Source organism: Podarcis liolepis (assembly GCF_965112155.1).
Source record: "Podarcis liolepis genome assembly, chromosome: 15".
In the NCBI taxonomy this organism is placed as follows: Eukaryota; Metazoa; Chordata; class Lepidosauria; order Squamata; family Lacertidae; genus Podarcis; species Podarcis liolepis.
Genome location: NC_139566.1, coordinates 713,423 through 739,142, shown reverse-complemented (window position 1 = coordinate 739,142; position 25,720 = coordinate 713,423). Strand labels below are relative to the sequence as shown.

Genomic DNA, 25,720 nt, shown 5'->3' with positions numbered 1-25,720 from the left:
ACCTGTCACGCATGTTGCTAGGCCTCACTGTTGTCGATTGTATCTGGGGCCATTTGCCAGTTTCCAGCAGCTGTGCTGAAACACCTTGGTTGGACTCCTGATCATGGCCACCTTTTGAGGGGGTGGGGGGCAGCTCCCGGGCCTTACTTAGTTCTCCAAACAGACCCAGAAGTGGCAGGATGAAGTCTGGCCTTTTCAATGGTGGCTCCCTGATTGCGGAATGCTTTCCCCAGAGATAGGCAAGAAAGGAACATAATAAATAACAATTCCGTTTGCAGCCCTGCAAATGACGCAACCCCCCTCTGTACCTCATTATCAGGATTTTAATTGTTTCTGCGCAGGGTGGGGGCGCACGTACCTTGGAACAGAAGGCGACAAACACACACACATGACAACAGAGGACCTTTGTGTTTGTGGGTGTCACAGCTACACACACCCTGTTGCCGCAACAAAAAGGTTTTAGGGAGTGTAGGACGCTGCCTTATCAAGTCCACCTAGCTACATGTTGTCTGCACTGACTGGCAGGTGGCTCTCGAGGGTTTCAGAAACAGCACCTGCTCTGCCACGTAAGGAGAGGTTTTCCTCTTCCTTGGAATCACACAATGTGTGGCGTGTGAAGGGCCCCCAAAGCTCATCCAGTCCACCCCCACACAATGTCTTAAGGGAACCACGCGGAGTGCAGCCCAGACGCCTGGACCTGTCCAGGGCCGCTGCTGCTGTTGCTGCTGCCTCCTCCTCCTCCTTTCCATCCTGCAGTGGCCCTTAAGGCCAGTGATGCCTCGGCTGGGGCTATTTTTAACCCTCGCTGCAGCACTTGGCCGGGGACAGCTGCTGTTATTTTAATCAGCCACAAATGCCGCCCCGGGGCCCTGCAGCTTAAGTGAGCTCTGACACTATTTCGGCCCTTTCTGCTGATCCAGAGTCTTATTTTTATACCGGCTGCCCAGATCCCCTTTCTGTGCCATTAGCACCTGGGGCAGTTAGGAACGGGTCTGGGGCCAACGGCAGCTGGCAGGCAGGGTGGGGGGTGGGGGGGGGCGAAGGCGCACACTGCTCTGCGTTCACCTGGGATACAGCTAGCCTGCCCAGGGAACGGAACCAGGAGCTGCGATTCCTGCATTGCAGAGGGGGTTGGGATAGATGACCTTTGGGGGTCCCTTGCAACTCTACGATTCGATGAGCTCCCCACCCACTGGGTTTCAACAGGCCCCTCGCTGTGGCCCCAAACACGACACCCGCCAGATTATTTTGATTTGCCCCCGCAGCCCCCACTTCCAACCATGCAAGAGGTGTGAGACTCCCCGCTTTTCCTGGCCCCACGAGGGTCTCCTCTTCCAGAGGGACAGCAAGGGGCGAGGCCTGGAGAACAGGTTAAATTAACTTTTATTGCCTCTTTCTGACTACATGGTCTGGCTTTCGACTACAAGTTGTAAGGAGGGGGTGGCTTGCTGCCTTTAGTAGTAGGTCTCCTTTTCCACCCAGCCTGGGAAAGGAAGAGGGAGGAGAGAGAGAGAGAGAGAGAGAGAGAGAGAGAGAGAGAGAGAAGAGTTAGTGTGTGTGGAATAATAATAATAATAATAATAATAATAATAATAATAATAATAATAATAATAATTTATTTATACCCTTCCCATCTGGCCGGGTTTCTCCAGCCACTCTGGGCGGCTTCCAATGGAATATTAAAATACAATAACCTATTAAACATGAAACCGCCTGGAACAGACGGTTGAGTTGGGAAAAGATCCACTTGCATGAGAACATGAGGAGGGTGTTGCAGCGGCTGGATCAGGCCAAAGGAGACCCCTTTGCCCCACAGCCCTGGGCCACAGTGGCCAAAAAGCCCCTGAGAACCCAGGAATCGAGATAGACTGCCTCTGGAGCTGGAGGCTCCATAGGAACATCCAAAGAGCCGCTGGATCAGGCCCAAGGGAGACTCCTGCTCCCACAGAGGCCAACCAGCGGGAAACCCACTGGCAGGACCCGAGGGCAATGGCACCTCTCCATTTGTGTCCCCCCATTATCTTGATTTTCAGGGCAGACTGCCACTGGGCCTGGAGGTTCTGCTGCCACAGGAGCCCCCCATAGGGAGTGCCTGGCTGCTGGATCAAGCCAACCTGAGGTGTGATGGCCTGGGATTCAGACTCGGATGCTGAACCTGAGGAATCCCAGCCTGCACAGGATTCCCCGCCACCAGAACCAGCTGAGCCGGGGCTGGGGCCTGAGCCTGAAGGGTCCTCACCTGTGCTGGATCCTCAGGTGCAGGCACCAGCCGAGCCTGCTCTGGCTCCTGAGGTGATGGAGGACCCATTGCCTGCAGGTGCTCCACTCTCAGCCCCGTCAGGGGAAGCGGAGGTTGCCTCTGGGTCCGGGAACCCTCCAGCCTCTCCTGAGCTGCAGAGGCTCAGGGCAGAGAGGCGGAGGGAGCTGAGTTCCCGCAGGAGGAGTGCTCGCCTCCAGGCCAGGAGAGGCGAGTCACCAGGGGATCGGGGCCGCCCTATGCCTCAGGGGAGATAAAAGCCGGCCAGCCCCAGTCCAGGTTGCGGGAGCAACATTGCTGGTTGCCAGTTCCTGCCTGCACCCTGTCCTCCTGTCCTGCTTTCCTGCCTGAGCTCCTGACCCGCCCTGGCTCCCTGCTTGTGTGATAGGAATTTTATGGTCTTAGATATATGGTAATGTTCATAAGTGTACCAACCAAGCACATACATAGATCAGCACAGGAAGGCCAACCTGGAACCATTTTGATTCCTAAACTGACCAAATCTTTTCTCTGCAAGGTCAAAGTGGAAAAGCCTCCCCCTTGTCTTTTCCTTCACAAATCCTGTCTTAAGGGTATGTCTGTGTTTGAATAGGGTGTGAGCCTGTAACACGGCCAGGAACTAAGTACCATATTTTTCGCTCTATAACACGCACCCGACCATAACACGCACGTAGTTTTTAGAGGAGGAAAATCCGTAGGCATGCCACGCGTAGGCATTCCCTCCATAACACGCACAGACATTTCCCCTTACTTTCTAGGAGGAAAAAAGTGATTGTTATGGTGCAAAAAATATGGTATTTATCATTACAAAAGACTGGCCAGGCTCCCCAGGAAATCCAATCAAGTAACCTGCCAGACAGGAGATAAACAACAACAGGAGAAAAACAATATTCAAATTTCTGTTTTAGACCGCCTTTTCTGTGATGTATCTGAGGGGTGGTCTTAGGTTACACCCCTTCTGTGATATATGTATGATGTTTCTGGGGGTGGTCTTGATCTACAGGATGGAAATTTCAAAAGTCTTTATAAGGCCTTGCGCGCCATTGTTCTGGGTCCTCCTCCTCTCCTGCGTGTGAGGGGAGCACCCTGTTGCATCAGATCAATAAAGATCAAGCTTACTAGCTGCTTTGCTTCTCAATATTCTCTGGTTGGCCTCTGTTATTCTCTCCTACCAATAGGGAACCTATGTAAGGACTCTATATGGGCTCTTGGATACCCCATATGGGAATAAGGGCAGATTTTGTTTACAACACTTGTATGCCTGTTCCTGACTTCACCCGACTCCCTGCCTTGCACCCAGCTTCAGCTACTACGGACTGCCTCCCCGTTGCACCTTTGACCACGGACTGGACTTGGACCTCGCCTCTCAGGTAACCCATGGGACCAGCGCATGAGCGTTTCCTGGAATTCAGAGGTGCCCTGCCTCCAACAGAGGACGGAGGACGCAGCCATTGTGGCTAGTAGCCACCGGTCGATTCATCCTCCCACCATTTGTCCATCGGAGCCTAAGGAGGGGGTGCATCCAGTCTGGCCTCCTGTTATCACGGCGGCCAACCGGGGGGCCCCCGAGGGAAGCCCTGCACATCGTTTTTGGGTGGGAGGTCCAGGACGACACTCACCGCCAGGGTAGCGGCGTATGAGGAGCTTCCTGACTTCGTCGTAGATGAAAATGAGGAGGCTGTACGGGAAAGCGCAGAACCACCAGGTGACCCTGGAGAGGAGAGAGGGAGGGAGAGAAGCGCTTTGGTTTTTTTCTTCCAAATGCTTTTTATTGAGTTTTCTTTAACATACACAAACAAAATAAATACTCTAAAATTCAACAATCATATGTCTACTTATTTTCAAAACGCTCTATCGCGCACAGACTTCCATCCCTCCCTTCAACAGGCTTTCATATTGAACTTTCTCTTTTTTCGCAGGATATTAGTAGCACACCACAAAATTTATTTTAATCCTACTACAGTCTTTAAACTTCTACAGTTATTACCTATATATTCCATTCATTTTTGAACTTTGTTTCCTCTTGGTTATGGATCCTGTGGATCAGTTTTGCTAATTCTACATATTCAACCATTTTTCTCTCCCCCCCCCCAATTAGTGTTGGTATTGCCTGAGTTTTCCATTTTTGGGCTACTAAGATTCTGGCGGCAGTCATAGCGTACATAAATAGTCTCTGATCTGCTTTTCTTATTTCATCTCCTATCAACCCCAGCAAAAAGGCTTCCGGTTTTTTTGGGGGAAGGTATATTTAAACAGTTTTTTCAATTTGTTATAAATCATTTCATTTTTTTGAAATTTTTTTGAAGTGACTCAGGGAGCCTTCCTCCCCCCCTCCCCCCTCCCCCAGCCCCTAATCCTCTTTCGGTGCCATCACTATCTCAGCCTGGGACCCTCGTACCTATGGGACCACCTCTCCTGGTCTGCCCTGCGGAGGACCTTAAGGTCCACAAATGACAACACCTTGGAGGTCCCAAGTCACAAGGTGGTTAGATTGGTCTCAACTAGGGCCAGGGCCTTTTCAGTGCTGGCCCCGACTTGGTGGAACGCTCTGTCCCAAAAGACCAGGGCCATGCGGGACTTGACATCTTTCCGCAGGGCCTGCAAGACGGAGTTGTTCCACCTGGCCTTTGGTTTGGATTCGGTCTGACCCTTATGTTTCCCTCCCCTTATGGTCTTGATCTATGGGCTACTTTTAAAACGAGGCTGCATTTTAAATTGCATTTTAACCTGTATTTTAAATTGGGTTGTTCCCCTCTCCCTCTCTTTTCCCCCTATTATGTTTTTACTGTGATTTTATTTTATTGGTGTTAGCAGCCCTGAGCCTGGCTCTGGCTGGGGAGGGCGGGGTATAAATCATCATCATCATCATCATCTCCTGCGAGAGGTAGTTCCACAGTTCCACCGCACACAGGATGGAGAAGGAATTTCTTTTCTCTGCCCTGGGACTTCCAGTCTTCAGCTTCCATGGGCGCCCGTGAGTTCCAGTGTTATCACGAGAGACGGAGAGGAGCTTTTCTCTCTGCCTTCTCCTGATCAGCAGCTGCCAAGCTGCCCCCTCCTGGCGCTGAGGCCTTGCCAGATCCTGGCAGATGGGGCCGCCTCAAGAACTGGGCTCTTAAAGGGATTAGTGCGCAGAAGTGGGCCCAGCCGAGGATTTAGATCCCGAGCGCAGTGCAGGACAGGAGACGGGCAAATCTGCCAATTTCCAAAGCCTCTCACTTTCTCCTCCGGCCAATCTTAAAATTCAGCTCCCTCCACATCAGTCTGTGAATTTTCCACGGGAATTCGTTACCACTTCTGTGCAAATTTCTCCGAAACTTTTTTTGTGGTGAGGCTCATTTGGCAACGAGGGGGAACGGGCCTTTTAGTGCCGTCATCAGCCTGGCCCTGTGGAACTCCCTGCCACTAGAGATTAAGCAGGCACGCCTTCCGTCTTTAACATCTTAAATGCCAGCTGAAAACATTTTCTATTCTTCAGCTGCTAAAGAAGACATCTTCCCACGATTGTTCATTGATGTCTGATTCATTTTTTAAAAATGGATTTTATTGTGTGGTATTGCATTTTCAACCACTTGGAGGCATTTTTTGATGACGCAGTGGTATACAAATATTTGTGTAAATAAATAAATAAATAAATAAATAAATAAATAAATAAATAAATGAAGATAGAGATAGATAGATTGACGTGCAAATGACGTGTGATGCGCCCTAGAAAACCCCACAAGCCTGAGCTCTGCTCTAGAGAGGGGTAAAGGGCAGAGACAAAGCCCCCCCCCACCCGCTGATCCAACCCCACCAGGTCTGGACAAGGAGCTTACTTGAGAGGGTACATGCGCAAAGCCACCCCCATCCCAGGGCAGTAGGAGAGGAATGCGGCCAAGGCTGTCTCTTCCAGGAGACCGAAGATCAGGATCTTGTTCCTGGAGGGGAAAAGAGAGAGGAGGGTGGGGTGGGGGTCACAAGGAAGGAGTTCAGGAGGACTGAGGGCCACTAGGGGCCCGCTCCACCCTCCAGCTTGCTCCTGCTCACATCGTGTAGGGACAACGCAGGAAGCTGCCTGAAGCCCCAAGGACCTTCTTTGGCTGCTGCCAGTCAGTGCAGACCATTCTGAGCTTGATGTATAGCAAGGGTGTGACGTGGGATAAGGCAGTTTCCTATATTCTGATGGATGGGCACTTGCTAGGAGTGCTCTAGCTGCGAGTCCTGCACCGCAGGGGGGTGGACTGGATAAGCGTTGGGGGTCCCTTACAACTTCACAGTTCTAGGTTTCTGTGATCAGGGATTAGTTGGCTATGAACCAGGGTCAAAAAAGGAAAGGTACGGAACACAAGTGGCGCTGTGGGTTAAACCACAGAGCCTAGGGCTTGCCAATCAGAAGGTTGGTGGTTCAAATCCCCGCGACGGGGTGAGCTCCCGTTGCTCGGTCCCTGCTCCTGCCAACCTAGCAGTTCGAAAGCAAGTCAAAGTGCAAGTAGATAAATAGGTACCACTCCAGCGGGAAGGTAAACGGCGTTTCAGTGCGCTGCTCTGGTTCGCCAGAAGCGCCTTAGTCCTGCTGGCCACATGACCTGGAAGCTGTACACCGGCTCCCTCGGCCAGTAAAGTGAGATGAGCGCCGCAACCCCAGAGTCGTCCGTGACTGGACCTAACAGTCAGGGGTCCCTTTACCGTTACCTAAAGGACCCCTGGATAGTTAAGCCTAGTCAAAGGCGACTATGGGGTTGCGGCGCTCATCTCACTTTCAGGCCGAGGGAGCCGGCGTTTGTTCGCAGGCAGCTTTCTAGGTAATGTGGCCAGAAGGACTAAACCGCTTCTGGCACAACGGGATACCATGATGGAAACCAGAGTGCACGGAAACACTGTTTACCTTCCCACCAGAGTGGTACCTATTTATCTACTTGCACTTTTGACATACTTTCGAACTGCTAGGTTGGCAGGAGCAGGGACCAAGCCCAAGGCTCAGTGGTTTAGACCACAGCGCCACCCACGTCCCCTTTGAAACATACAACACCCTGAGTTTCTGCTCTCAGGTGTGCTATATTAATTTAGGGTTTTTAAAGATTTCCGGCTGAAATGAATGTGAGGAGCAAAATAGTGTTTGGGTGGGGACGAAGCATGGGGCTGCCTCTGCTCTCTGGCAAACACTTGTATCAGAACAAGTTTTGAGATGATTCTTTACTGTCATTAAAAAGTAAAGGTACCCCTGACCGTTCAGTCATGACCGGCTCTGGGGTTGCAGCGCTCATCTCGCTTTACTGGCCGAGGGAGCCGGCGTACAGCTTCCGGGTCATGTGGCCAGCATGACTAAGCTGCTTCGCTAAGCGAACCAGAGCAGCACATGGAAATGCTGTTTACCTTCCCGCCGGAGTGGTACCTATTTATCTATTTGCACTGGTGTGCTTTTGAACTGCTTGGTTGGCAGGAGCAGGGACCGAGTAATGGGAGCTCACTTCCGTTGTGGGGATTCGAACTGCCGACCTTCCGATTGGCAAGCCCAAGAGGCTTGGTGGTTCAGACCCCAGCGCCACCCACATCCCAGGAGAGGTACATGGAGCCTCAAAGTTCAGATGCGTATCTATTTTTGGGTGAGGCCGGGACTTACTTCATGCCTTGCTGGAAGACCGAGTTCCTCCTGGTCTTGCAGATGATGAGGTCGGCCCACTGTACCACCACGATGCTGGCGAAGAAGGCCGTGTGGCAGGTGAACTCCACCACCTTCCGCTGCTCGTAGGTCTGCAGAGAGAGAGAGAGAACCACAGAACTGTGGGCTCACCTGCTTCAAACTCCCCCTGCAATCTGGAAATCGCAGCTCAAAAATACCCGACGGGGGGGGGGCACCCCACTCTGTCTCCAAAGGGGATAAAGCAATAAAACCATCACAATAAAAAAGCAACAACTGTGATTTAAAACTTTCAAAAAGTTAAAAATAACAACAGACGAAAAACAGATTAAAACACGCCATTGGCTTTCTATACGTCTGGACAGGCTTAAACAAAAATATTTCCAGCAGGTGACAAGAAGAATAGAGGGAATAATAATAATAATAATAAATAATAATAATAATAATAATAATAATAATAATAATAATAATAATAATTTATTTATACCCCGCCCTTCCCGGGTTAAGAAAACCGGGCTCAGGGCGGCTAACAACAAATTTAAAACACTTAATTGATGCAACAAAAAACAACATAAAATACAGTATAAAACGTGAATAATAATTCAGGATTCAAAAATCAATTTAGGGGGGAAATCCATCCAATAAACATTAGATGATTGCCAGGGCTAGCTGGCTAAATTAGTTCTATTTGGGCCAGAGAGGAGACCAGGGGAGAATGAGCTGTGGGATCCCAAAGCGGGTAATCTTCATAAAAAGGGAAGGAAGGGGAATAAAAGATCAGGCTAAGTTCAAATTGAAAGCCAGGCGGAATAGCTCTGTCTTACAGGCCCAACGAAAAGAGGTTAAATCCTGCAGGGCCCTGGTCTCGTGGAACAGAGCATTCCACCAGGTCGGAGCCACCACTGAGAAGGCCCTGGCCCTGGTGGAGGATAGTCTGACTTCCTTAGGGCCCGGGACCTCTAAACTATGATGTCAATGCTGCTGTATTAAAAGAAAAAAATCTTTAAAATGAGGAAGAGGGATGATGTTGCATCTCCACGCAGAGGCCCCCTCAGCAATAAGAGGGCTCCCCACTCACCCACTCCTGCCCATAGCTGTCTTCCAGGTCGTTTTTGGAGCGGTCGTCCCAGTCCAAGCGGATGCCCAGCAAGGTGGACGGGAGGAAGCCATTTTCGGCCAGGATGACAAAATAAGTGAAGAAGCCCCCAAGGGCCTGGATCATACCTGGGGGGAGAGGGAGGGAGAGAGTCATTCCTCCTGAGGGGCACCTGAGCAAAGCTCTGCCAGCAGGAAGTGCAAGGAGAACTCCGTGGCTGGCCTGCCACTTCTGGGCCAGGGCAGAATCTGCTGGAGGGGAAGACAGAGGCGGCAGGAGAGAAAGGCTGTCTGGGTTTGCCATGGGGTGGGCTGTTGGGGGGGGGGCATTTTTTGCACCTGCCTCCCCATAGCAAGCCCTAGGAACCCAGAGTAAGGAGTTCGCAAGAAAAATATAAAAACAAATCATTAAGAGAATTCAAGTTAATAAGGAACTCGAAAGAGAGGGACAAGTTTTTGGCTAGGCATAAAATAGTGTGTGTGTGTGTGTGTGTGTGGTGGGTTGTGTATGTGTGAAAGTTCATAGAATCACAGAACTATAGATTTGGAGGGACTCCCAGAGTCATCTAGTCCAACCGCCTATGCAAAGTAGGTTCAGTCGCGAACGACTCTGGGGTTGCAGCACTCATCTCGCTTTATTGGCCGAGGGAGCCGGCATACAGCTTCCGGGTCATGTGGCCAGTATGACTAAGCCACTTCTGGAGAACCAGAGCAGTGCACAGAAAAGCCGTTTACCTTCCTGCCGGAGTGGTACCTATTGATCTACTTGCACTTTTGTGCTTTCGAACTGCTAGGTTGGCAGGAGCAGGGACCGAACAATGGGAGCTCACCCCGTCGCGGGGATTCGAACCACCGACCTTCTGATTGGCAAGTCCTAGGCTCTATGGTTTAACTCACAGCGCCACCCACGTCCCTTTCCTCTGCAATGTAGGAATCAGCTAAATCACAGCCTGCAAATGTACTCAGCTTTGGGGCTCCTTTCGGGTGTGAAGTCATCGGACTCTCTTTTTCTTGACCTACCCTATTTTGCTTAAATGTCGATAGATGCTAAATTAACAGCTTGGTCATAGTGTTACGTTCTAGTGATATTATGCTTTTTATGACATAACGTTGTTGTATTACCGGCAGCTGTCTCTGTCTCTGTCGTGCCCCCTCTGCAAAATTGATTTAGGACAGTGGTTCCAAACTGGTGATCTGCAGACCCCAGCGGGGTGGTCTGTGGCTACCACAGAGATATCAGTTTCCCCCACAAAAAAAGTATGGTGTCCATGGCTTGGCTTTTTAAAAACAGGGGGTCTGCAACGCTTAGCTAATTGGGAACCACTGATTTATGACATTTATGCCTCACCCTTTCCCCTCCAAGTAGCTCAAGTTGATGTGTGTGGTTCTTCCCCCCTTTTCATTTAGTCCCCACAAGAACAACAACCACCTTGTGAGGTAGGTCAGGCTAAGAGAGGCAGTGACTAGCCAAGTTCACACCCAGGAAACTTCAGGGCCAAGTGGGGATTTGAACCCAGGTCTCTCCCCGGTGCTAGTCCTATCCTCTAACCACAGTGGCATGGTGGCATCTACAGCGCTCCCCTTCTTATTCCCCAATCTGTGGCCTGGAAACTGGGTGCTTTGTGCCAGCCCCTCACCGATCTGCCCGTAGGCCATGCTGATGAGACGCTCGTTCACCAGCTTGTCCGTCCTGGGGTTCCTCGGCTGCCTCTTCATGATGTCGCTCTCCGCAGCCTCGTAAGCCAGGGAGATGGCCGGCACCTAAGGGAGAAGGAGCGGCGGGGTGCGAATTTCAGTGGGGCAGCAAGAACCAGAAACAGATATAAGGCTGTGGAGGGGGTCCTGTTTATATTTTGGGGGTCATCCCCGTGTTTGTGGGAGAAGTGCTCTTGACTGAAAACCCACACAGGGTTTTTTTCAGAGCCGGCATTTGAGCAAGATCTCTCCCCCCCCCCCGAACCTCTGCAAGGTCTAGGGTTCGATTTCAGAGTTTCGTGGATGACTGGAATGAGCTGCTATGAAATATATGTGGGAATGTTCAGGGGTGCAGGAGAGGACATATTGTTTGATTATAGCCTTTCCAACTTGTGTTAACAAGTTCACAATTTAGCAGAGTAACAGTCCCCCTTTTAAACTCACAGCGGATGCATTTGCTCAGGCTGACTAAAGCCTCTATAATAACTGTTCTGGTATTTCCCCCTTATTCCCTCATAAAAGATAAGACACGACACAGTCTTCTATAAAAGTATAAAAGGTTTACTCACACATCCTTCTGTTCACAATAGGATCCCAGAAGGCAGACTTAGCTTAGAAAAGTAACATACACCTGGAAACTATCTCATCAGGAGACAGTCCCTTTGTCCTCTCTTGGCTGGAGGCCAAGAGGGCATCTTTGGCTAAGCAGATGTTGCTTCTTCAATGCATGTAGTGAAAGAGAGAGAGATGGCTGCCCTGCCCTGTGCTTTTGTCATTACCTGCACAGGTGAGGCCACGCCCACCTCTAGTCACATGCAGAGGAAGTCTGTCCCAGCCCAGAAGGAAACAGGAAGCTGACCTGCTGGCTGGACAAACATTCCTCCCCAGGTGTTCACTCTAGGAATGTTGTACTTGACTGCTCTTGTGTTTCACATCCCACATGTGGGAGAGGTGCTCTTGACCACACAGGGTTTTTCAGGGTTGGCATTTGAGCAGGATCTTGCCCACCCCCCGAACCTCTGCAAGCTCTAGGGTTCGATTTCAGAGTTACGTGGATGACTGGAATGAGCTACTATGAAATATATGCTGCCCACTCTGGCATAGAACTGTACCGCCTTTCATTGGCTAATGGATCACAATATTTTGTTTAAATGCAACCTTCTTTGTCTCCTGCCCCCCTCCCTGGGCCCTGGTGACACTCACCATGTCGGTGCCCAGGTCGATGCAGAGGATGGTGACGGTGCCCAGGGGAAGAGGGATGTTGGCGATGATGAAGAGCAGGAAAGGGGTGATCTCTGGAATGTTGCTGGTCAGGGTGTAGGCAATGGACTTCTTCAGGTTGTCAAAGATCAGGCGACCTGCCGGGCAGAGGATGGAGGCGCCAGTCGTTTGTTTGTTTCATAAAATTTATACACCTCTTAATTGTAAAAACAAACAAACCACCGTCAAAGAAAATGTGTGCTTTGGGAGCTGCACAGTTGGGGGAAAAACCCAATGCTGTCCAGGGTTGTAAAGACTGTGGAGAGAATAATTGGGTGCACTCTTCCCACCTTGGATCAAATCTATGCTTCCAGGTGCCATAAGAAAGCGGCAGAGATAGCGCAGGATAGTGCTCACCCCGGAAATGATCTCTTTCAGCTTCTGCCTTCTGGAAGAAGGTCCAGGGTTATAAAGACCAGGACCAGCCGCCTGAGAAACAGTTTCTATCCAAATGCAATTTTGGTTTTAAATGCAGTGTAAGGAGTCTCTATGGGAGTATATTGTATTTAATTATGGGGTATCAGAGTTTTTAGGGGGCTAACCAGGCTGGGATAGCTGGGATAGCAGGCTTGTGGGTTTTGAATGTCTGATGTAGATTTTTTCAATTTCGTTGTTTGTATGGGACAATGAAAATAAAGATTATCATATTGTATTGTATCATATTGTATTGTATCGTAATAAAATCACCAGTAAGAGCAGCTCTTTAAAACATTCCAAAGACAAAATCAGCAATAAACTAAAAATGAGTGAAAACACACACCAGGAATTCTAGATGCCTAAACAAAACAGATAAATCAGTTGGGTGGGCACATATGGGGCGAGGGGGTGAGAGGGATGGGCGAAGGAGGGGCAGCAGGGCCTCCTGGCTCGACTCGGCGCCCCTTCTACCCACCTTCCTCCACCCCCGTAACGATGGAGGCGAAGTTGTCGTCCAGGAGGATCATGTCCGCAGCCTGCTTGGAGACGTCGGAGCCAGCGATTCCCATGGCGATGCCAATGTCGGCCTTCTTCAAGGCGGGCGAGTCGTTCACCCCGTCCCCGGTCACTGCCACAATGGCCCCCTGAAGAACAGGAGGGGGGAATGGGGGTCAGCGCCAGACGTTGGGAGAAGGTGCAGAATGACAGGATCTACAGTGTCTGATGTATGTGGTAGACATGGGGGAAAGTGGCTCAGGAAGCACTGACCCAAATATTATTGTTGTTATTATTGCTGCTATTATTATTACAGTGGATGCTCAGGTTGCGAACGTGATCCGTGCGGTATACACGTTCGCAACCTGCTGCGTTCACAACCCGCGTCTGCGCACACACGGGTTGCAATTTGGTGCTTCTGCGCATACACAAAGCACGGTTTAGCCCTTCTGCGCATGTGCGACCCCCGAAACCCGGAAGTAACTCGTTCTGGTACTTCCAGGTTTCGGCGGCTCCGTAACCCAAAAAAATGCAACCTGAAGTGTCTGTAACCTGAGGTATGACTGTATTATTATTATTATTATTATTATTATTATTATTAAAATTTGTATGCACCCTTCAACTGAAGATCGCAGGGCAGTTCACAAAATGAAAATACAAAATGAGACCACAAAATACCTAATAAAACAGAAACAAATCAATAACCCGTCTTCCACAAATGCTTTTAAAGGCCAATGATTGTTTAATCAGCCAATGGCCAGGTGCCGAAGACATGTTTTCGCCTGGCACCTGAAGATATGTGGTGAAGGTGCCAAGCAAGTCTCACTGAGAGAGCATTCCACAAATGGGGGGGGCCACCACAGAAAAGGCCCCGTCTCATGTTGCCACTCTCCTGACCTCTCATATAGGAGGCACATGACAAAAGGACTCTGAAGATCATTGCAGGGTCATACAAAGCAACTCCTAGGGAAAATGTCTCTAAATGTCCGGCTTTCCTCAATCTTTTCACAGGAGGGAATATTCACTTGAAGCTGAAACCTGTAATGAGTTCTCTTCTACTAGTATCCAGGTATCCAGGTATCCAGGCTCGTAACAGCAAGGTCCTGGAAGGACTCAGAGCGGGTTCCCCTTTGCAAACTGGCAAATAGCATTGGTGGGGAAATTAAACAATAAAATAAAATTATTGTGTACCTGGCAGAAAATGAAAACAAGAGGATCTGCCTCACCTGCCTCTGGCAACCTTCCACGATGATGAGCTTCTGCTGTGGGGAGGTGCGGGCAAAGACGATCTCCGTGTGGTTCTTGAGGATCTCGTCCAGCTGCTCAGAGGTCATGTCTTTGAGGTCCGATCCGTGGACCACACAAGCCTTGGCTTCCCTGCGAGGAGAGGGGGCCAGGGGGAAAGAAGCCACATTGGCGAAGGAAGTCCACGAGACACCTGGCTGGAGGAGGCGGGGGGAAGCGGGGGCTGCCCAGGGACGGAAGTGCCAGCCTACCTGGGGTTGACCTGGTTGACGGGGATGTTGAGGCGGTCAGCGATGTCCTCCACCGTCTCGGTCCCTTCAGAGATGATGCCCACCCCCTTGGCAATGGCCTTGGCGGTGATGGGGTGGTCGCCGGTCACCATAATCACCTGGGGGAACAGGGGCAGAGGCAGCAATCAGGACAAAACCCTCATCCGGTAAAGCCAAAGGTTGCAAGATTCAGGAGAGATAAAGTAAACGTATGGTTACCAGATTTTTTTCAATGAATCAAGGGACACTTTTCCCCCCCTTCTTTGGAAGTTGAGTAGCAACAGTGTCAGTAGTGGGGATGGTGAGGCAAAGGACCCTGGGCCCAAGCACACATGCATATTGTATTATAAAAACCCTGCGCAATGGCCGGCCGCGACTCCCGAGCCTCCCCCGATCAGTCGAAACAAAGGGGGCAGGAGATCGGGGGAGGATCGGACGTCACGGGCAGTTGGCGTGCCATTGCCCAGTTTTTTAAAAATAAATAAATTTTATTAGTATTTTCCACACAACAACAACACAAAAAATATCGAAAAATAACAATACACAACACACAAAAACCAACATTTGAAAACTAAAGAAAGGAACAACAACTAAAAAAACAACAACAATAAATCCATATCTTACAAGTTAATACTATAAACACTAAAACAACAACAAGACGTTGACTTCCACCAATCCCACAGAACCGCCATCATCTCATTGTGTCTTCCTGTTTTCCTGATCATCTCTATCCTAGCATCTGAATATAAATCCATGTGCATTTATGTCTCACAGGGTGCGAAAGAAGGGCTTTGCACCTTGCCCGGCAGAGAAACTGCGTGCCTTGCGCCCCTCCTGGGCAATGGTGCGCTGCCCGCCTGTGACTCCCAAGCCTCCCCCAATCTTCCCCCTTCCCCCTTTCTTTTGACAGATCAGGGGAGACTCAGGAGTTGCGGCCGGTTGGCTGTTGGTAGCACAGTTGGCTCTGGCTGGCTTCAGGAGTTGCTCATGGCCATGGCACCCGCCATTTTTCCTCTCCGGAAGTCCCCATATGATTCCAGAGAGGGAAAATGGCGGGCGCCACAGCAGTGAGCAGCTCCTGAAGGCAGCCAGAGCCAACTGCGCTATCAGGCAGGCTCTGGGCTGCTGAGACTTCCACTGCCACGTTTCTCGGGGACAGATCTGCAAATCCGGGGACTGTCCCTGGGAACCGGGGACATCTGGTAACCCTAAAGTAAAGTCACAAGAGGCAGTGGTGGCCAACAGCCAAGTGGGGGATTCGCCTCTGGTCTCCCAGTTGCTTTCTGTGGGGCGTATGGGGTGGGGAGAGGGAGGGCAGAAGACAGAGCCCGTCTTCCCAGCATGGCTGACCTTAATCCCGGCGCTCCGGCACTTCCCCACGGCATCTGGCACAGCGGCCCGAGGCGGGTCAATCATGGACATGAGCCCCACAAAGCAGAGGTTGCTGGTGGGGAAGTTGACTTCGTCCGCGTCAAACTTGAAGCCTCGAGGGAACTGGTCTTCGGGGAGGTTGTAATGGCAGAAACCTGTGGGATTGCGGAGACGGACGGAGGGAGAGTGAGACCCCAAGAACTCGCCCCCTCTGCTCTCCAACACAGTTTGCCTTCAGGCAATAAAACAATGTTATCTGTCTTGATGTCAACAGTGGCGGGGTTTTTTTTATGTAATTAAATACTTTATGGTTACATTATTGTTGTGTTATTATGCACCCTTTGTTTGAGTGCAAAGGAATAACTTTCTGATGGCAAGAGCTGTTCAACAGCGGAACAGGCTAAACAGAGGCTGGACGGCCACCTCTCAGGGATCCATCTTTAGCTGTGATTCCTCCATTGCTGGTCTGGATTACCAACACTACAATTCCATGAAACACAATGCAGGGAAAGATCATCAATGACTTATGGTTTCAGTTTGAAAACAAGTACAGCGAACGCTGGTTGTATCCAGTGGAATGATTTCTGTTCCAGGCATAGAACAAAGGAGCAAATGCTGGCAATTTCTGCCACAATTTCCCTGAGCAATAATGCAACATGGCGTCAGAAGTTGCTGTTGGTTTCTAAATCTCACAATAGGCATCCCACTCCATTCGAGAGATCTGCATTCATTCACCATGTGCTTTCTTGGCCTCGCTGGGGCACTCTCACTCCCACCCCCTCCCTTTCCCCACCTCCCCGGCCTCCTCACCCAGCACTCTCTCGCCCAGCCCCCCCAGCTCAAGGTAGGCGTTCTGGAAGGCGTCCCGCATCTCCTCGTCGAGGGGCACCTCCTGGCCTTGCAAGAGGATGTTGGAGCAGCGGTCGAGGATCCTCTCAGGGGCTCCCTTCATCACCAGGACGTAGCCGTTGGGCTTGTCTTCGTGCTCATGGATGGAGAGCTGGAGCGGGAGGGAGAGGCGGGGAAGAGAGATACCTGAGTGGAGGTCTATTCTGAAGCCAAAGGGGCTCTTGGGTGGCCAAATGCCAGGGATTCTTTACTTGGGGTTCCTGAATAAAACCAACTTTTATTTGTAAAAGGATTTCTATGCCACTGTTTATATACAGTGGACGCTCGGCTTGCGGACGTGATCCATGCGGGAGGCACGTCCGCAACCCACAGCGCCGCATCTGCGCTTGTGCGGGTTGCGATTCAGCGCTTCTGTGCATGTTCAAAGCACAATTTAGTGATTCTGCGCATGTGCAAGCGCCGAAACCCGGAAGCAACCCGTTCTGATACTTCCGGGTTTCAACGCGTCCGTATCCCAAAAACGCGCAACCTGAAGCATCTGTAACCCGAGGTAGGACTGTACTGAAATATTAGGGCGCTATGCAGAGTTAAAAACAGTACAAAACAATCGGTAAAATGAGTGGTCAAAAAGAGAGGCTCGGACAGGCCTGCTGGCCAAAAATGGCATTTGGGAGATGCCTGAAAGTCAAAAGCAAGAGGGTGTCTGCCGCCCCTCTGCGTGGGAGCAGCAACACTCTTCTGTCACACAGGGGACAGACAACTAGCAGAACTCCTTTGGACGGCGTCTGTGGTGCCTTTTGTCGCTGCCGTGAAATATGTGCCTGTGCTCCTGCTGCACTTCAGCATTTTAATAAATAATAAATACATTTTTATTTATACCCTGCCCTTCCGGGTTCAGAAAACCGGGCTCAGGGCGGCTAACAACAAATTTAAAACACTTAATTGATGCAACAAAAAACAGCATAAAATACAGTATAAAACGTGAATAACAATAAATTCAGGATTCAAAAATAAATTTAGTGGGGAAATCCATCCAATAAACATTTGATGATCACCAGGGCTAGCTGGCTAAATTAGTCCTATTTGGGCCAGGGAGGAGACCAGGGGAGAATTAGCTGTGGGATCCCAGAGCGGGTAATCTTCATAAAAAGGGAAGGAAGGGGAAGAAAAGATCAGGCTAAGTTCAAACTGAAAGCCAGGTGGAATAGCTCTGCCTTACAGGCCCTGCGGAAGGAGCATAAATCCTGCAGGGCCCTGGTCTCCTGGGACAGAGCATTCCACCAGGTCGGAGCCACCACTGAGAAGGCCCTGGCCCTGGGGGAGGATAATCTGACTTCCTTTGAGCACAGAGTTTTCCCAGAGTGAAAACGCAGCTCTCAGTGGCTCTTAAAAGCCCAGTGAGGAGAACCCGGCTTCCTCCTGGCTTCAGAGGTGGCGGCTGTGCAAGGAAAGCCACCTCAGCTGAATCCAGGAGACGGAAATGCATGTGTGGACTGAAGATTGCAAAGGGGGGGGTCTTTTTGATGGCCCTGACCCCCCCTGCCATTAAGCCGAGCTCTGGCCCCCTCTAGCGGACCCTCACAGCCATTTCACTCATAGCACTTGGTTGAATGAACAGATTCAGGCAAGAGTTAAGGGGAGAAATCCCAGTTTGAAAAAGGGGCGTCATTATTCTGATCTTGTTTCAGGGAGTTCTTCCTAGTCTCTGCCTTTGGGGACTGACCCCTCTGAGCTCCAAGGCGAAGCAAAGACTTGCTTTATTCACTTACAAACTTCATTTTTTAAAATGCTGTTCCGTCCAATGTCCCTGCAGTGGCTTAGGGGGTTTCCTAATTAAAAAATGCCGATACCCAGCAGTATAATAACAGGGGCAGACACAATAAAATTGGGAAACTGTGAAAACCACCTGTAGCCCCAAGGATATGGAGACTGTGACAGCCCCCCACCCACCCCCATGTGTCCAGTGTGAGGTAGGTTAGGCTGAGAGAGGCGGGGGCTGCCCCCCCCAAGGTCACAAACCAGTGAGCTTCATGGCCAAGGGGGATTCGAACCCGCATCTCCCCCAAGTCCTGGCCTAACACTCTAACCCAGCAAACTTTTTCAGACACTCAGACCTTGTGGGGGGCTGGGCTATATTTTTTTGGGGGGAAATGAATGAATTCCTATGCCCCACAAATAACCCAGAGATGCATTTTAAATAAAAGGGCACATTATACCCATGTAAAAACACGCTGATTCCCAGACCATCCATGGGCTGGATTGAGAAGGCGATTGGGCTGGATCCGGCCCCTGGGCCTTAGTTTGCCTACCCATGCTCTAACCACTGCACCACCACTGCCACACACACACAAACATGTCCAACCTGGTATTTGTTGGTGGAGTTGAAAGGGATCTCCGTCACTTTGGGGTTCCTGTCGCGCATCTTCTTGACGGAACCACAGGAGAGCTCGATGCATTTCAGGAGGGCGGACTCTGAGGCGTCACCAGCCGTGTCCCTCTGGCGGAGAGAGAGGGGCGAAGGAAGGAAGGAAGGGGGTCAGGGGAGGAAGTCTGCTGCCCCCCACAAGGTGGCTTGGAGGGAAGTGTCCTCTGTTGGCTCCACATGCAGCGGTGCAATTTGAAACAAGAGGGTAAGTAAGGGGTCGGTGGGGTCTTAGCCCCATCTGCACCACTCACGTAAAGAGCTACCATCTCACTTTAAACAGTTTATGGCTTCCTCCAAAGAATCCTGGGAACTGTAGTTTGTTAAGGGTGAAGAGAGTCATTAAGAAACCACCCCCCCATTCCACCTCCCAGTGCTACAATTCCCAGAGTGGCTCAACAGCCAACTTTTCTTCCCAGGAAACTCTGGGAACTGTAGGGCCACATTCACATGTAAAGCACTATGATACCACTTTAGCAAGTCATGGCTTTCTGCAAAGAATCTCTGGGAACTGTAGTTCATTCAGGGTGCAGAGAGCCATTAGGAAAGTGAAATAAATTGAAATGGAAATACTTTACAACTTGTATACAGTGAGATTACACGGAGCTCAGAGCCGCAGCGTCTGAACGCACTGCCATCTTGGAACGGAAGATGAGACCCCAGAGCTACAATTCCCAGGGTGGTTTAACAATCGGTCCAGCCCTGCCTTGCGGGGGCCACCGAGTTCCTCCCAGGCTTTCTGGAGGCTGAATCCGACCTCCCTCTGCTGCCCCCCTGTACCTTAGAGATGGGGATCTTGTCCTGCCCTGCTCTGAAGACGGCCCGGTTGCAGAGTCCGGCGATCCGGGCCAGGGCCGTCCACGTGGCCGAGCGCTTGTCAAACGTGGCTCCTGGGGGGAGAGAACCGGGGGTGGGGGGTCAGAGCTATTTGAACAGTGAATTATGGCAATGGAGGGGGGCTGATACTGTGAGCAGGTACCATTGGGTCTGTTAAGTCGTGGGTTGACATAGCAGCCGGCACAGCGATTTCTTCAAGTAGCTCTTTATTCTGGTAAGCTGGTGTAGAACTGACAGCGAACAGCTCAGCCGGCCTGTATTTATAGGCAGCCGGCTGTCAACATTGTAACCACAACAGCCCAGAGTTCCCGCCTAAAATAACTGCCGCGGACCTGAGTGAAAACTATCTACAGACCTGAGTGAAAACTATATACAGTATCCCCCTGTTGGCCCAGGGTGAAACTACACTACATAACACCCCTCCCCACCGAGATAAGGCGTTAGTTACAATCGTAATGGTTTCCTTATATACAGCACTACGCGTAATGGTTCAATTAAGCACAAAAGCATATCGGTTACATTTCCCATACTTAGACCAACAGTGATACCTGTCCAACAACATAGTCCTTTAAATAAGTTGGGCGCTTGGAAACTCTGCCAGACCGCCGGGGACTGGTAGCCAAGTCCGGAGGGCCACACAGTTCTCGCTGAGGCTGTGGTGCGACCCTAGGTGGCGTTGGAACCAACTCCCCTGGATCCGCTGCTGTGAGTGGAGCCTCCGCAAGTGGAGTGGTCTGAGTCTGTTCTGAAACGGCTTGGTTCGGCTCCACGCTGGCAGTTTGCGAGGGAGGTGTAGGTGGGGCCTCGCCATCTGTACGTGTCTCTTCTGGAGCCGCAAGCGCAGTTGGGGGCACCTCGGTAGTGTCCAAGTCCCCAACCCTGCGCCTAAGCTGGTCTATGTGCCGTCGCCACAAGCGTCCGTCTTCGAGTGCCACCTGGTACGAGCGAGGTCCAGTGACTCCCACTACTGTGGCTGGCACCCAAGGGATGTCCCCCACATAGTTCCGGGCAAAGACCTGGTTTCCTGGGACAAATGACCGTGGTGCGTTGGCACAGCCTGGGGGTTCAGCCACGGCAAAGTCTGGGTGTAGCCGGTCGAGCGGTGACCTGAGTGTGGGGAGGGGTGTCAGACGGAGCCGATCGGCAGACCTTAGCGATGTGGCCCCTTCTGGAACACTTCCTACAGATGGCGTCTCTGAATCGACACTTGGCACGGGAATGGTTGCCTCCGCAGCCAGCACATTCCGGTTGGCCCTTGGACTTCTGTTGGAACTTCCTGCGCTCCCGCTTTGTCTGGTGCACGTCATCGTCTTCACTGGAGGATGCCTCCTCACTGCTGGCCTCTTCATGATGCACCGGAACTGGCTCCCTAGCCAGACGCGGGCTGCTGGACTTGCGGATCTCCTGGGCGGAGCGTTCAGCAGCTTCTGAGGCCACAGCCTCCTCAATGGCTTTCTGTAGCGTGAGGTCTGGCTTGGCTAGGAGGCGCCGTTGCAGATGGATGTCCCGGACCCCGCAGACGATTCGATCCATCAGGGCATCGTCTAAGTCTCGGAACTCACAGTGCATTGCAGCCTGTCGCAGGGCAGTGGTGTAGTTGTTGATTGACTCCCCCTCTGCCTGGTTCCGGTGGTAGAACGCATGGCGGGCAGCAATCTCGGACGGCTTTGGTGCGTAGTGGTTGCGGAGCTTCTCTTGGATCGTGTCCCATGGTGTTGCCTGGACTGCTTCAGGCGCAACCAATGCTCAGGTCGTCTCAAACACCTCAGGCCCACAGAGGCTGAGGAATAGGCCCCGCTTCCGAACCTTTGATACTGCTGTCAGCTCGTTGGCTTGGAGGTAGCAGTCGAACCGAGCGAGGTAGGAGTCCCATGATTCAGAGGCTGGCGCAAACGGCGGTAGAGGCACAAGTGAAGCCATGATTCCGATGCCGGCATGAAGGGCGATGGATGGAACACAGTGCTCTAGCCAGAACAGTCAGCTCTGAATTGGTTCTGTCCAGTGATTTCGCTCAGTGATTTCGCTCTGTGATTCAGCTCAGTGATTCAGCTCAGTTCAGAGGCTGGCCGCATCTGGCTGTGCTCTGATGTCCATCTATCCCACCCTCGTCGCCAGTGTTAAGTCGTGGGTTGACATAGCAGCCGGCACAGCGATTTCTTCAAGTAGCTCTTTATTCTGGTAAGCTGGAGTAGAACTGACAGCGAACAGCTCAGCCGGCCTCTATTTATAGGGAGCCGGCTGTCAACATTGTAACCACAACAGCCCAGAGTTCCCGCCTAAAATAACTGCCGCGGACCTGAGTGAAAACTATCTACAGACCTGAGTGAAAACTATATACAGTATCCCCCTGTTGGCCCAGGGTGAAACTACACTACATAACAGGGTCCTCAGACAGGTGGTAACAATGAGCCCCCAAAGCATAGCTGCCAACTTTTCCCTTTTCTTGCAAGGAATCCTATTTGGAATAAGGGAATTTCCCTTAAAAAATGGAAAACATTGACAGCTATGCCCCAAAGCGGGAGCATGGGATGGATGGGGCTGCCTGGTTGCCAGCATCCCCCCCCCCCATAAATATTTGAGTTAACCTGCGGGGGGAGGAAGAGAACATCCTGTGTTTTAGACTGTTGTTATTGGATTCCTAGGTGCCTGTGAGGTGGGGCAGGGGGAACAACAACAACAACAACAACGACTTATTATTTATACCCCGCCCACCTGGCTGGGCTTCCCCAGCCACTCTGGGCGGCTTCCAACAAAACACTAAAATACAATAACCTATTGAACATTAAAAGCTTCCCTAAACAGGGCTGCCTTCAGATGTCTTCTAAAAGTCTGATAGCTGTTTATCTCTTTGACATCTGCTGGGAGGGCGTTCCACAGGGCGGGCACTACCACCGAGAAGGCCCTCTGCCTGGTTCCCTGCAACCTCGCTTCTCGCAGGGAGGGAACCGCCAGAAGGCCCTCGGATCTGGACGTCAGTGTCCGGGCAGAACGATGGGGGTGGAGACGCTCCTCCAGGTCTACTGGGCCTTTGCGGCCGTTTAGGGATTCAAGGTCAGCGCCAACACTTTGAATTGTGCTTGGAAACATACTGGGAGCCAATGTATGTCTTTCAAGACCGGTGTTATGTGATCTCTGCGGCCGCCCCCAGTCACCAGTCTGGCTGCCACATTCTGGATTAGTTGCAGTTTCCGAGTCACCTTCAAAGGTAGCCCCACATAGAGCGCATTGCAGCAGTCCAAGCGGGAGATAACCAGAGCATGCACCACTCTGGCCAGACAGTCCGCAGGCAGATAGGGTCTCAGCCTGCGTACCAGGTGGAGCTCGTAGACATCTGCCCTGGACACAGAATGGACCTGCACCTCCATGGACAACTGTGAGTCCAAAATGACTCCCAGGCTGCGCACCTGGTCCTTCAGGGGCACAGTTGCCCCATTCAGGACCAGGGAATCCTCCACACCTGCCCGCCTCCTGTCCCCCAAAAACAGTGCTTCTGTCTTGCCAGGATTCAACCTCAATCCATTAGCCACTATCCATCCTCCAACCGCCTCCAGACACTCTGGAGGGAAAGTGGTTCAGTCCTGATTTGAAAGCTGCGGGGGTCACGGGGGCACCCCAGACCAACTCCTCTCCCACCCTGCTTCCCAACAGCAGCTCTTTCCCCATGTGCCCTCCCCCCTGCCCCCCGCTCACCGGACTGGTCCTCGGTGGTGTCTGCCTCGTGGATCTGGTTGTCGAACCACATGTGGGCCACGGTCATGCGGTTCTGGGTGAGGGTGCCCGTCTTGTCGGAGCAGATGGTGGAGGTGGAGCCCAGCGTCTCCACGGCCTCCAGGTTCTTCACCAGGCAGTTCTTGCGGGCCATGCGCTTGGCGGTCAGGGTCAAGCACACCTGCCGGGCGGCGGGGAGAGGGTCAAGCAAGGATTGAAAAAAGGGAGAGTCTTCACAGTGGCCAACCAGGTGCCCTTTGGGGAAACCCGTACGCGGGATCTGAGCACCAAAGCCCTTTTCCCTCCTGTGGTTTCCAGCCACTGGTTTTTGGAAGCATATCCTGCCTCCATTCTGGGAACATTAGGGCACATTTTACAGCCCTCCAGATACAGTGGTACCTCGGTTTAAGAACAGTCCTGCATAAGAACAATTCAGTTTACAAACTCCACAAAACCGAAGTACAGTGCTACCTCTGGTTGCGAACGGGATCCGTTCCAGAGGTCCATTCACAAAATGAAAAGAACATAACCCGCAGTGGCGCATATGCGCACATGCGGGTTGCAATTCACCACTTCTGCACATTTGTGTGATGCCATTTTGCGCGCCTACGCAAGCGTTGAAACCTGGAAGTAACCCTTTCCGGTACTTCTGGGTTGCCGTGGAACGTAACCTGAAAGAACATAACATGAAGCGGACGTAACATGAGGCATGACTGTGGTGTCCCGGTTTGTGAACTCTACCTCGGTCCAAGAATGGAATCCGAACGGTCGAATGGCACTGGTGGCGGGAGGCCTCATTAGGGAAAGTGTGCCTCAGTTGAAGAACGGTTTCAGTTTAAGAACGGACTTCCAGAACGCATTAAGTTCGTAAACCGAGGTACCACTGGCAGAGGAACAGGGGTGCAGAGGGAGTGGACCGCCCCTGGCACCACTATTCTGGTAGGGTGCCATCGCAGTGCCCCCCCAACACACGCCCCACACCCCACCGGGTGCCAGGCGCCCCGCACCCACAGACATAATAATAAATAATAATTATTTATTATTTATACCCCGCCCATCTGGCTGAGTTTCCCCAGCCACTCTGGGCGCCATGCCCCCAGAACATGCTCCACGCCCCTGTGGACGGCGCGCCATGCCCTCGCAGGTGGCATACCACACCCCCGGGCACGCGCCACACCCCTGGGCACAACCACACCCTCTGGGGGTGCCAGCCATGCCCGGGCCTGCTCTCCATCCCTGGTAGCGGAGCATGCAGCTTCGCTACTGCAAGGTACCACTGTATATTGTTGCCCTCCTTTTCCACAGCCCCCCACAGAACCTAGTTCTGAGCATAGCTGTCAACCTTCCCTTTTTTTGCGGGAAATTCCCTTATTCCAGCGCCGTTTCCCGCTGCTATCCCGGATTGTTAGATATCCCGTAGACTGTCTCCGGGACAGGAGAGGCTGCGGATCCCTTATTTTCAAATCTGAAAGTTGACAGCTATGGTTCTGAGCCTACCGTGACGGTTGCCAGGAGTCCTTCGGGGACGTTGGCCACGATGATGCCAATGAGGAAGATGACGCCCTCCAGCCAGGTGTAGCCCAGGATGAGGGAGAGGATGAAGAAGGAGAGGCCCAGGAAGACGGCCACCCCGGTGATGATGCGGATGAAGTGCTCAATCTCCATGGCGATGGGGGTGCGGCCCACCTCCAGGCCGGATGCCAGGGAGGCGATGCGGCCCATCACCGTCCGGTCCCCGGTCGAGATGACTATGCCCCGGGCAGTGCCTGCGCAGGACGGGAGGGAAAGGGAAGAGGTCTATTTTCCCTCCAAATCGGGGAGGGGTTGCTGGTTCCTGGGGTGTCCCTGGCACCCGTGTTCCTCAGGCGAACCTGGGATCCGGGCACCACGGCTCCTTCACACAGCACATGGTTAAACTGTGGAACTCCCTGCCACAGGATCCTTTAAAGGAGGATTGGACAAACTCAGGGAGGAGGAGGGGGGTACTGAGGGCTAGCTATACTCTGCCTCTCCCATCAGAGGCAGTGATGCTTCTGAATACCAGTTGCTGGAAACCGCAAGAAGGAAGAGGGTAATAATAATAATAATAATAATAATAATAATAATTTATTTGCACCCTGCCCATCTGGCTGGGTTTCCCCAGCTACTCTGGGCAGCTTCCAGCAGAGATTAAAATACAT

General features: G+C 51.7%; 2 protein-coding genes across 2 annotated transcripts in view; one reads left to right on the top strand and one right to left on the bottom strand.

Annotated features, from left to right (window-relative positions):
- The window catches only part of LOC310694214 (zinc finger protein with KRAB and SCAN domains 3-like), a 274,745-nt gene that overhangs the window by 73,480 nt on the left and 175,545 nt on the right, over positions 1–25,720 (top strand). The gene's annotated exons all lie outside the window — the stretch shown is intronic.
- The window catches only part of LOC310694153 (sodium/potassium-transporting ATPase subunit alpha-2), a 48,848-nt gene continuing 24,493 nt past the window's right edge, over positions 1,366–25,720 (bottom strand). Inside the window, exons 8-23 of the mRNA XM_083476967.1 lie at positions 25,038–25,306; positions 23,523–23,721; positions 19,776–19,885; positions 18,936–19,070; positions 16,535–16,724; positions 15,704–15,879; positions 14,336–14,472; positions 14,066–14,216; positions 12,820–12,988; positions 11,871–12,025; positions 10,610–10,733; positions 8,956–9,101; positions 7,860–7,990; positions 6,076–6,177; positions 3,877–3,968; positions 1,366–1,483 (exon numbers count right to left, since the gene is read on the bottom strand). Coding sequence (XP_083333093.1) covers positions 1,455–1,483; positions 3,877–3,968; positions 6,076–6,177; positions 7,860–7,990; positions 8,956–9,101; positions 10,610–10,733; positions 11,871–12,025; positions 12,820–12,988; positions 14,066–14,216; positions 14,336–14,472; positions 15,704–15,879; positions 16,535–16,724; positions 18,936–19,070; positions 19,776–19,885; positions 23,523–23,721; positions 25,038–25,306 — 2,315 coding nt within the window. The 3' untranslated portion in view covers positions 1,366–1,454. The remainder of the gene's footprint in view (positions 1,484–3,876; positions 3,969–6,075; positions 6,178–7,859; positions 7,991–8,955; positions 9,102–10,609; positions 10,734–11,870; positions 12,026–12,819; positions 12,989–14,065; positions 14,217–14,335; positions 14,473–15,703; positions 15,880–16,534; positions 16,725–18,935; positions 19,071–19,775; positions 19,886–23,522; positions 23,722–25,037; positions 25,307–25,720) is intronic.